At 40.0% G+C, this 12,145-nt stretch overlaps 1 protein-coding gene across 8 annotated transcripts in view; it reads left to right on the plus strand.

Moving 5' to 3' along the window:
• Positions 1–12,145, plus strand: part of NAV3 (neuron navigator 3) — a 619,023-nt gene that overhangs the window by 510,542 nt on the left and 96,336 nt on the right. For 7 of the 8 annotated variants that reach the window (XM_013963653.2, XM_013963652.2, XM_005679745.3 and 4 more), the window contains exons 13-16: positions 6,002–6,134; positions 6,791–7,061; positions 8,197–8,905; positions 10,917–11,405. In XM_013963653.2, the coding sequence (XP_013819107.2) occupies positions 6,002–6,134; positions 6,791–7,061; positions 8,197–8,905; positions 10,917–11,405 (1,602 nt within the window). The remainder of the gene's footprint in view (positions 1–6,001; positions 6,135–6,790; positions 7,062–8,196; positions 8,906–10,916; positions 11,406–12,145) is intronic. The other variant, XM_013963657.2, reaches the window with a different exon arrangement.

The raw sequence follows: 12,145 nt of genomic DNA on the forward strand, positions 1-12,145 counted from the left end.
TTCAGAGGAAGGCTGGAAAGGCTGCTCAGTTAATCAAGAAAGAAGTCTGAATTAGAGATGTAAACTTGAGTATTGTCATCATGGAGGTGATATTGAACTTGTGAGAGACTAAGATATTTCCAAGAAAGAATCTCTAAGTTGATTTAAGATTAAGTCCTGAATTTTGAGGAATTCGAAGGAATCACAAAGAAGAGAAAAGTAAAGGGTTCTGTGGACTGGGGAACTTTGCAAAGAGCCTCTAAAGGCTCATCATTGGTGTATTTTAAGATACAAGGGGTGAGAAGATGGGAGGCAAGAGAGAGAAGTGCTGACCAAGTTTTAGGGCAAAATTCCTGGGTTCACATCCCAGCTCCATCATTCAAACTTCCCGAACCCCTTTATCTGTATAATGTCTGTCTCTTGGCTTCATTTGGGGATTAGATAATATATATTAAGTATTTTGGAGAAGTAAATGGCAACCCACTCCAGTGTTCTTGACTGGAGAATCCCAGGGACAGAGGAGCCTGGTGGGCTGCCGTCTGTGGGGTCGCACAGGGTCGGACACAACTGAAGCAACTTAGCAGCAGCAGCAGCAGCAGCATTAAGTATTTAGAAGAGTAGGACACATAGTAAGCACTCAATCTATGGATTTATTGGCCTTTGTGAAAGTGGTTTCACTAAAGTACTAGGAGTAAGATCTTGGGATTCAGAGAAAGAAGAACCAAAACTATATCATTGGAATCTGAAGAAAATCACTTTTGGATTAAGCAGAATTTCTAAGTGAGAGATCTAACCTCAGCTGAGAAATCACATGAGGTTAGGTAACTTGAATCTATACGCAGTTATTATTCAGTTCAGTTCAGTTCAGTCACTCAGTCGTGTCTGACTCTTTGCGACCCCATGAATTGCAGCACGCCAGGCCTCCCTGTCCATCACCAACTCCCGGAGTTCACTCAGACTCACGTCCATCAAGTCAGTGATGCCATCCAGCCATCTCATCCTCTGTTGTCCCCTTCTCCTCCTGCCCCCAATCCCTCCCAGCATCCAGATCTTTTCCAATGAGTCAACTCTTTGCATGAGGTGGCCAAAATATTGGAGTTTCAGCTTCAACATCAGTTCCTCCATTGAACACCCAGGACTGATCTCCTTTAGGATGGACTGGGTGGATCTCTGTGCAGTCCAAGGAGCTCTCAAGAGTCTTCTCCAACACCACAGTTCAAAAGCATCAATTCTTTGGCGCTCAGCCTTCTTCACAGTCCAACTCTCACATCCATACATGACCACAGGAAAAACCATAGCCTTGACTAGACGGACCTTAGTCGGCAAAGTAATGTCTCTGCTTTTGAATATGCTATCTAGGTTGGTCATAACTTTACTTCCAAGGAGTAAGCGTCTTTTAATTTCATGGCTGCAATCACCATCTGCAGTGATTCTGGAGCCCAGAAAAATACATTTTATAAAAATATATAATAATATTTTATATTATTCATTCTCATTAATTGACTTGGTTGTCATTTTTCAAAATAGTAATAGGGAAAACATGTTTAATTAACAAAGTCAAGACAGGTATGGAAGACTGCTATGGTGGCAAGAGCTAGAATACAGTACTTCTCACTTTAGCAGTCCGTTTGTTCCAGCATCTTTGGATCCTGCCTCATTCAGTAAAGAGATCAGTGGCATAAAAAACACGAGAAGGCCATTAAAAGTAGACAACAGGAAGTAGCTATCAAATAGTCTTAAAAATTAGGAATCGGTAGATTTTAGAACGCTGGAAATATGGAAGATTGTGATCAAAAAATGAGACTGCAACATTTGAGATCTTGGTGGTAAAGCAGTTTGAGGAGATGACGGAAAAGTGTAAAGTATTATAAACTGGTTCATATAAATGATTCATTTTCTTCCCATGCTACCCTGTGAGATAGGGAGATCAGAACAGCAAGACTAGCTATGTGCCTCTAATAAAGGCTCATGTGAGAAACTTTCATTTTAGGGATCCATTGTTCTTTCCATGAGGAATCCATTGTTCTTTCCATGAGGAATCCATTGTTCTTTCCATTACACCAAGATAAATTCAGATTGTTCATATCTATGATATTGCTAAATTTGATATATTTTTTAATTTTTCTGTTGTGAGATTGAAAATTTATATCTTATTTTGAATTCTCTCATTTATATTATTTTAACAACAAAGCCACCATGATCATTTGAAATTTTAAGTGGCTTTAAAACACAAGTGATTTTTTAAAATTCCGTAAGAGTTGTTGCATTTAACTTTGAGTTGCAAATGCTAGGATTTATATTGGTGAAAGCTATAGTTAGAAATATTGATTCTATCTTCCTTGCCAGAGAAATCATTACCTTAAAAAGATTCATTTTTAAAACAGCTAAAATTTCCTTTTTGTTTAATTTTCTTTGAGTACTTAATATATTCTGAAAAGTATTTCTTAAAACTCCATTTCATATGAGTATGAAAGATTACCTCTGTAATTTTCTTTCTTTTAACCTGAATAAAACATGAGAATTTATTCAACATTTACGTCAGTCATTGCCATACAGTAGAAATTGCCAAATAGAAGAATTTCAAAGAAAACTATCACACAGTTCTGTGCTCAGAAAACTCACGGTCTAATGATCCACTTATACACATGTTTGTAGATGTGTAAAACAGTGTGCTGCACCCAGTCCTGTTAGTCTGTTCATGAGTGTTATGACAATGCAGAGAGGACGCTCCCTAGCTTATCCTGAAGACAGTTGCTCGAATTGCTTTGTAAGGCAAGTATGAGGTAGTCAGGTAGGCCAACGGGTAGCTTGGTCAAAGGCAGACGTTGCAAACAATGTGATGGTGATGGGAACTGAATGCAGCTCTTAGTCCGAGTGCACCCAGTCAGGCAGGGGATGGAGAGTTTAAGCTGAAGAAGTAGTCTGCTGCTGCTGCTGCTAAGTCGCTTCAGTCGTGTCCGACTCTGTGCGACCCCATAGACGGCAGCCCACCAGGCTCCCCCATCCCTGGGATTCTCCAGGCAAGAACAGTGGAGTGGGTTGCCATTTCCTTCACCAATGCATGAAAGTGGAAAGTGAAAGTGAAGTTGCTCAGTCGTGTCCGATTTGTAGCGACCCCATGGACTGTAGCCTACCAGGTTCCTCCGTCCGTGGGATTTTCCAGGCAAGAGTGCTGGAGTGGGATGCCATTGCCTTCTCCAAAGAAGTAGTCTAGGGCCACATAATTTGGAAAGCCATATGTTTTTTAAAGGAATCTGATAAGTAGTTGCTTAATTAGATAGCAATTAGTAATTGCTTAATCTAATTAAGTAACTACTTAAATAGACAAGTAGTTGCTCAAGTATGTATATTTAAAATTTTATAATTATATGCACACATTCCTATGAGAATATACGTATTATGCTATGCTAAGTTGCATCAGTCATGTCCAGCTCTTTGCGACCCTATGGCCCATAGCCCACTAGCCTCTTCTGTCCATGGGATTCTCCAGGCAAAGATACTGGAGTGGGCTGTCATGCCCTCCTTCAGGGGATCTTCCTGACCCAGGGATCAAACCCACATCTCTTATGTCTCCTGCATTGGCAGGTAGGTTCTTTACCACTGGCACCACCTGGGAAACCCAGTATATGTATTTCATAGCGTATATAAACATTAAAAAACATTAGAGGATATATGAAAGAAGAAATATTATTTTTAAAATTATGCGTTATTGATAGAGGTTCTTAGTTTCAAACTACAGACTCTATCTCATTTAAGGAATGAAGCGATCTAAACAGGCTGTTGGAATCATTGAGGTGATTGGATAATGAGGCTCTTTGCAGGCTTTGATCCTGCATCATGTCTTCCTCTACCAGGAACCTCTGAACCCTGGGGCTAGAGACCATGTATCTGCCAGTGTTTATAAGAGAAAATTCGAATGACTACTACTATGTTTGCCAGAAGATTATTTTTCTCATCTGTAACTGCGGGTGCATGTGAGGCCCTGTGTTACGTGTCATATCTGTCTATAAGGAAATCTGGAAATGTGAGTTTCTTACATTCTGTCTTGAGAAACTAAGGCTCCTAACGTGGGAAATTATCAAAATAAGATGTGGGGAAGATAATCAAAGGATGAGAGGAGCTTCGAACGGCAGGTATTTCCTACAGTGGAACAAAATACCCTTTTGCTGTGATCAAATATATAATTGTTACTGGTAATAATATGATTTATAAATGTGTTTGGTCGTCATGTTTTATGCTGTCAGTAGCTCACCTAGGGGCATCTCGTCAATAACAATATTTTCTATAAATTCGAATTTCAAATTTTCTTCTTGATAATTACATTTCGAGTCAGCTTGCTCTGTGATCTCAAGCCATCCCTATTATTTTTAATGTATGGCGTGACTCAGAAAGCACACGTGGCAGAGTAGGAAGGTCACCAGTTTGCCCTTCCTTTGCCGTTAGCTTGTCCTTTCGTTATGCGTAGTCTCTTCTTTGTGTGGATTACTTGCAGATGGTGTTCTAAAGCCACTTGTCTATTTTATGAGACTTCACTCTTGTCTGTATGTGACATATGTATCCAGTTTACACAAATCAACTAATAGAGTGCAGGTGAGCAGCATTATTTCTCAGGAGTCTGAAAACCAGCCAGGAAGCGAGAGCCGTGGTTCACCTCTTTACTCTCTGGAGTTCCCCTTCCCATGGAGTTCCCATTCTCGTCAGGTGACCCTGGTCAGCCTGCAGGATGTCTGCATCGTCTGACATGTTGATTGAGTGAGGGTTCCCGTGGTAGTCTGCATATGAATATTGATATAGCCTATTTTATTTATTCTTCTTTCAATTGAGAACAGATTTATTCCAAATTTCAGATACTTTCCTTATGCCCCAAATGATTACTTTGTGCACCTTGAAGGGCAGGAGCTTTAGACTGTGGAACCTACAGCTTTGGTAAAGACAAGTCTTTGAAGAGTGTTAAGTTAGGGAGTGACATGGCTAGATGTGAACTTCTGAATGTTGACCCAAGTTTACCAGGTGAAGTTTATTGAGAAGGACTGAAGGCGGGAAGGCCAGATGAAAGAATATTGTATGTTGTCCAGGTCAGAAATCTTGAAGTATTGCAAGAGGAATGCTATGATAAAATAAGTCTCAATCTTCAAGAGTTGGTAAATCACTGGAAGTAGTTATTGGTAGGAGAAAGACTAAGGAATGATTTTCTGGTTCTTGACTAAAGCACAGTTTTTGTGTGCTTGTGTTTCTTCTTACTTTTTAACACAAAGGATGGATTCTTACATGCTACATGACTTCTGATTGCCTTCTCTGGGAGAAAAACAAAGATTATGGGTATAATGTTTTTTTTTTCCCTGATGCTTTGAAGTATTAATAGCAATATTTTTTGTTGTTGTTCAGTTGCTTAGTCATGTCAAACTTGTTGCAACCTCATGGATTTCAGCAGGCCTGGCTTCCCTGTCCTTCACCATCTCCAGGAGTTTGCTCAAACTCATGTCCATTGAGTCAGTGATGCCATCCAACCATCTCATCCTCTGTCGTCCCCTTCTGCTTCTGCCTTCAGTCTTTCTCAGCATCAGGGTCTTTTCCAATGAGTCAGTTCTTCAAATCAGGGGGCCAAAGTATTGAAGCTTCAGCTTCATCAGTCCTTTCAATGAACATTTGGGGTTGATTTCCTTTATGATTGACTGGTTTGACATCCTTGCTATCCAAGGGACTCTCAAGAGTCTTCTCCAGCACCACAGTTCAAAGGCATCAATTCTTCGGCTCTCAACATTATTTTTACTCATTTTATCAACATTCTCCCTGTATCTGCTCTAGGCACTGATTCTTAGCAAACCTTTGATAAGATTATCCTCAGGTTTGTGCTCAGTTCTTAACAGCATGATTTTCCAAAAATGAAAAGTGAGTATTTTTCATCATAAGATTGAAAAAAAAAAAAGAATTATTTTCCCAATACATGATACACGTTAAGTGGAAATTCGGGTGATTTGCGTTGTGCACCCTGTGCTGAGTCATTGCCACTGCCTGTCTTTAGCTGGGATGACAGCAGTTCGGTGAGCAGTGGTCTCAGCGACACCCTGGATAACATCAGCACTGATGACCTGAATACCACATCCTCTGTCAGCTCTTACTCCAACATCACTGTTCCATCCCGAAAGAACACTCAGGTAAGAATTGCCTCCATTCTTTCTCCAGTGCTTCTGCCAGATTTCCCCCCAAGTTATGTTACATTGCATTAAAGTATAGCACAGCCTCTTTGTCCGAAATAATTACATTAAACTGAGGCAGCTTATGTATATGTATTCTTTCAATTGATTACAATCTAACCCAGGAAGCCTTCTGTTGCATATCTTTCTTTATAATATTGATATAATTGTTTAGGAATCCAAAAATGATTTTTTAATTGTCTGATTTTGGATGGTTCGTGATTCATTTTATATTGATCTCTGAGATGCATCGCTGAATCTCTTGAGAATGGTGAATTGAGAATGAATATTAGATAATTAAGTTTTATCTTGTCTTACTTTTCCTTGTTAGATTTGACATAGAAAATGCCTTCCTCTCTGGAGTGTTTAATTGAAGTTTTCTGCACAGATTTCTTCTGATATTCTCTAATATGTGCAAATGAGAATTATAGGACTAAAATTAATGAAACTTAAATGAACAGAGAGATAAAAATAGAGGCATCTTTGGAGTTCTTTTGAAATACAAATCACTGCTGCTGGTTTTTTTTAAGCTAATTATCTGAAAGGACATTCCAGGGCCCAATTTACACTTGATAGATTTTTCTGCACAAAGTTCTTCTGTCCTATTTTCTTTACAGCTGAAGACAGATTCAGAGAAACGATCTGCAACAGATGAGCCTTGGGAGAGCACCGAGGAGCTGAAAAAACCCGAGGAGGACTTTGACAGCCATGGGGATGGGGGTGGCAAGTGGAAGGGCGTTTCCTCTGGTCTTCCTGAAGACCCTGAGAAGACGGGGCAGAAAGCCTCCCTGGCTGTTTCTCAGACAGGGTCCTGGAGAAGAGGCATGTCAGCCCAAGGAGGAGCACCATCCAGGCAGAAAACTGGGACCAGTGCACTCAAGACACCTGGTAGGCTGGTCTTCTGGCAGCTGTTAAGCTAAATTGTTTCAATTTGATCTTTCTTGTCTTTAATAGCAGCTTTTCATAATTATATCAAAAATATAATTATTTATATTGATATAGTAATTCTCAATATAAATACTTTTTCTGTCTAAATTTCACATGCCTTACCATATGCATCCACATGAATACAACACTCCAGGCATCCTCTAGAGGGTATCATCACAGTTTGGTGAGTGTTTTATTTTGCCACAGTCATTTCTGATCATGTGGAAATAAAATAAGCACACTTATTAAAAAAAATAAGATAGCTTTCATTCTGATTTCCTATAAAGTTTGGAATATTTATGTTACCTCTCCCCCTATGTTTCACTTCTAAGAGGCAAGAAAAGTCACACTAATCTAATGGGTTGGAAGGCTGGAGATTTGAAACATTATTTCCAAGTTAGACTTGATAAAATATTGAGTAAAAGATTTCTGTAAATTGTACCATCCTTCTTTTTTTTAAGACGCTCTCCCTATTTTTAAAATGATGCCTCATATAAATAGTGCCACCTGAGGTACTAATGTACCAGGATCCTTCAAACACAATCATCTGATGAACTCTTTTTCAAGCACTTAGTTTGATGAGATTAAGTGCTATCTTTATAAAGGAAGAGAGTTGCAAGCTATAAGGCAATAATACATAGCAAAAATATGCATTTTCATTTTATCTCCTTGCTCTCTAGTCATTTTCCTCTAACAGCCATATTTTTATAGCTTTGTACTTAATCTTCTGAATATATTGTGTACATGCCTATTTAGAGCTAAAATAATGAATAGGAATTTAAGTAGTAAAAAAATATATTTGGGCCTCCCAGGTGGTACAGTGGTAAAAAACCTGCCTGCCAATGCAGGAGACACAGATGTGAATTTGATCCCTGGGTCAGGAAGATCCCCTGAAGCAGGAACTAGCAACTCACTGTAGTATTCTTGCCTGGAAAATCCCATGGACAGAGGAGCCTGGTGGGCCACAGTCCATGGGGTCGCAGAGTCAGACACAACTGAGCAACCAAGCACACACACAGATGTATTCACATTTTACACTCTGTTTAAAGAAATATTATGTGCAGGCACATAAATGTGTATATTTCTCACTCATTAGGGAAAACTGATGATGCCAAAGCTTCTGAGAAAGGAAAAAGTCCCCTGAAAGGATCATCTCTGCAGAGATCTCCATCAGATGCAGGAAAGAGCAGTGGAGATGAGGGGAAAAAGCCCCCCTCGGGCATTGGAAGATCAACGGCCACTGGCTCTTTTGGATTTAAGAAGCCAAGTGGAGTCGGGTCCTCTGCCATGATCACTAGCAGCGGAGCCACCATAACAAGCGGCTCAGCCACACTGGGCAAAATCCCCAAATCTGCTGCCATTGGTGGGAAGTCAAACGCAGGGAGGAAAACCAGCTTGGATGGGTCCCAGAATCAGGACGACGCTGGGCTGCATGTTAGCACCAAAACCTCCCTGCAGTACCGAAGCTTGCCCCGCCCATCCAAATCCAGCACCAGTGGCATTCCCGGCCGAGGCGGCCACAGATCCAGCACCAGCAGTATCGATTCCAATGTCAGCAGCAAGTCAGCTGGTGCCGCCACCTCGAAACTGAGAGAACCCGCAAAGATTGGCTCAGGGCGCTCGAGTCCCGTCACCGTCAACCAGACAGACAAGGAGAAAGAAAAGGTTGCAGTCTCAGATTCAGAGAGCGTTTCTTTGTCAGGTTCCCCCAAATCCAGCCCCACGTCTGCTAGTGCCTGTGGGACACAAGGGCTCAGGCAGCCGGGGTCCAAGTACCCTGACATTGCCTCACCAACATTTCGAAGGTAAGAAAGCGTAAAATGGAGCTGGGACAACATATAATGCTTTATCTATATTTGTGTGTCCCGTAGCCTGTCCTATAAAAGATGTATATCCTCCATGTGTATGTATATGCATATAGCCTCAGTGTATGGTATATATAACTTAGATTCTAAGTCAGCTTCTGAGTACAATGAGTTTTCAGAAGCCAATGCTATAAATAGCTAGAGGAAAAATATTGCTCATTTTGAGAAATGCTCCAACTTTGCAGTTTCACTATTGTCACAGCAAAACAAACAGCATTTATGAGTAAAAGCAGATGGTAGTACCTAGGGGGAGTGATAAAACAGTAGCTTGTAATAGATTTTCATCTTTACACAGTTAATAAAATAAAATAGGTCTTTATGACTATTGGTATCCATTTCTAGTGTTTATTATCTTGTTGGCTCCTAATGAGCTGATGTTAATCATGAACATAGATGAAGTTGTGTTCTTTATACAGTACTGGATCACAGAGGACAGATTTATGTAGCACCATATCCTGAAATCTTAATGAAAGTCAAGGTATGATATGATTGACAGAATTTGAAAACCTTTAGATGCTTGGCATAGGATTATAACTAAGAAATGTGCTAGGTTTTCTAACTCATTATCAGCTTTCATTGATATGACTTGAATAACCTATAGGGCTTGGTTTCTGCATGGGGATTGTTTTTGATATTCAATATATCGAGTTCTCCTTCTCAATATCAGTGTGTTTAAATACTGATGTGTTTTAAGTGGCAGGAAAATACATACAGGTAAAGATTTAGTACAGACAGTTAAATTATTCTGGGTCTGTTTCCTTGTCTGTGAAATGACAGGATATGATTTATAGTCCATTTATAATCCATTACATGTTATGTTTAGTATTTTTAATGTTTGCTTTGATTATACTGACTAAACCAGGAGCCTTGATATCTGGGAAATAGTGTCTTGAAACACTTACTTTTACATTTCAGTAATCTCAGATACATGATTGTTTGAAAGACCTAGAGGTTTTATATTCCACAGTAGAAACATTAATCCTGAAGAAGTGGTGTTTTGAAATGTTGATTCTCATTGCAAAGAGTAATCACTTGTAGTGAGAGTAAATATTTCCGTTGCTTAAGTAAAGCCAATAGTGCCCTCCAGTGGCCCATTACCTATGAAACAATTTCTCTTATTCGTCATAAAATATTTCGCTATGGGAAATAACGATTTCATTGCAACTTAATTAGTGATCATTATGTCATTTTTCATATCACACTTTATTTCCATATTTACATGAATTCAATTATATCATCTGCTTCATTTACAAAACTAAAATGTTTTCTGAAGAAACTCCGACATCTAACTTAGCACCAACCATGTTTCAAATCACTATTATAAATATGTATTGGAATAGCACTGGCAACTGACATCTGACCCTCTGGCCTTTCTTGGGGACACTACAGACATACTGACATGTTGCCGACAGTATCCAATATTTCTAACCACCTCCTCTCTGACAGTCACTTGGGACCCCAGCCATACAACACAGACTCCTAAACTTTGCCTTCAGCATTCCTTCTAGAGTTTGAATAAGCCGACAACATGAAGGAAAAAAAAAGAAGAAGAATTTCATATTATATACCGAATGCGTAGAAGTTGTTTCATTATAATGGTTCTATAAATAGGTAGCAAGTATGTGCAAACTACTTAATTTTGCAAAAATAAAACTCTCATGATTACGTAACTGCGGAAACCAGGGACTTTGATGTTTGGCTTACCCTTCCTTCTGTGTGGCCCATGTCCCCCCATCATCAGGATGGCAGCCCAGTACCAGTTTACCCCTATGGCAATAAGAGAGAGAGATTAGGAAGTTCAAGCTTATCAAGTTTATCAAGCTTATCAACAGGAAGTGCTCGGTGACCTGTCCACCAGAGCACGCTTGGCTCTATGTACTATAACCCTAAGTATTAAATGTGGATGTCAGTTTCTCGGAACAACTGAAGCTGTTATTTGTTTTTCTTTTAGGTTGTTTGGTGCCAAGGCAGGTGGCAAACCTGCCTCCGCACCTAATACTGAGGGTGTGAAATCCTCCTCTGTAATGCCCAGTCCCAGTACCACACTAGCGCGGCAAGGCAGTCTGGAGTCGCCGTCGTCTGGTACGGGCAGCCTGGGCAGTGCTGGTGGGCTCAGTGGCAGCAGCAGCCCTCTCTTCAATAAACCCTCAGACCTCACTGCAGACGTTATAAGCTTAAGCCACTCGTTGGCATCCAGCCCTGCATCGGTTCACTCTTTCACATCAGGTGGTCTCGTGTGGGCTGCCAATCTGAGCAGTTCCTCTGCTGGCAGCAAGGACACTCCGAGTTACCAGTCCATGACTAGCCTCCACACGAGCTCTGAGTCCATTGACCTCCCCCTCAGCCACCATGGCTCCCTGTCTGGACTGACCACAGGCACTCACGAGGTGCAGAGCCTGCTCATGAGAACTGGTAGTGTGAGATCTACTCTCTCAGAAAGGTGAGCTCTCCTGGAGGCCTTGCTGAAGTCTTCACCTCCCTCCTCCCCACACTGTACCTACCCATACCCTGCATTCAGTTTCGGTTTTTTTTTGGTTTTGTTTTTGTTTTTTTAAATTTCAGTGAGAGTGCCACTTTGCAAAGGGATGTCGGATTATTAATACTGGGCCTTTTATTTGGTGTTACTACCACATTTGCAGAAGGTGAAAACCATTAAGGATCCATAAAAAAATTGAGTAGTTAGTTTTTTGGTATGATGCATACATATACACCCACTAGCCAATTTAAATAAAATTCAAAGCATGTTTTTATGTATTGAATGATGTTTTCTCAAGACACAACAATGATTTAGCTTGAGCTCTAGGATGATTTAAGCATATTTAAACATCAAATCTAAATGGATTCTACAATTATGCTCAGAGTAAAATGTTCAGTTGGCTTTATTAGCATTTCTTTGGAAAAATAGCAAATGGATAGCTAGGAATCCTAGTTGAATTGGAAAAGAAAAGATCAGTTGTCAGATATGAATTCTTAGACAAAATTACAACTCTAGTGACATTTTTATTAGGCCCTTTTTAAACTACATTATAAGATATTTCTCATTGATTTAATTAATTACTGTTTTCCTTTAAACTTAAAATGACCATACTAAGGCATTCCTTACCTAATATACTTAAGAGAAAGCATCTCTGTTGGCCAAGAAGGCTCTGGATTCTCCTCCCTAAAAAATCCTTTCTCAGG

The sequence above is a fragment of the Capra hircus genome, chromosome 5 (genome assembly GCF_001704415.2).
Source record: "Capra hircus breed San Clemente chromosome 5, ASM170441v1, whole genome shotgun sequence".
NCBI lineage: Eukaryota > Metazoa > Chordata > Mammalia > Artiodactyla > Bovidae > Capra > Capra hircus.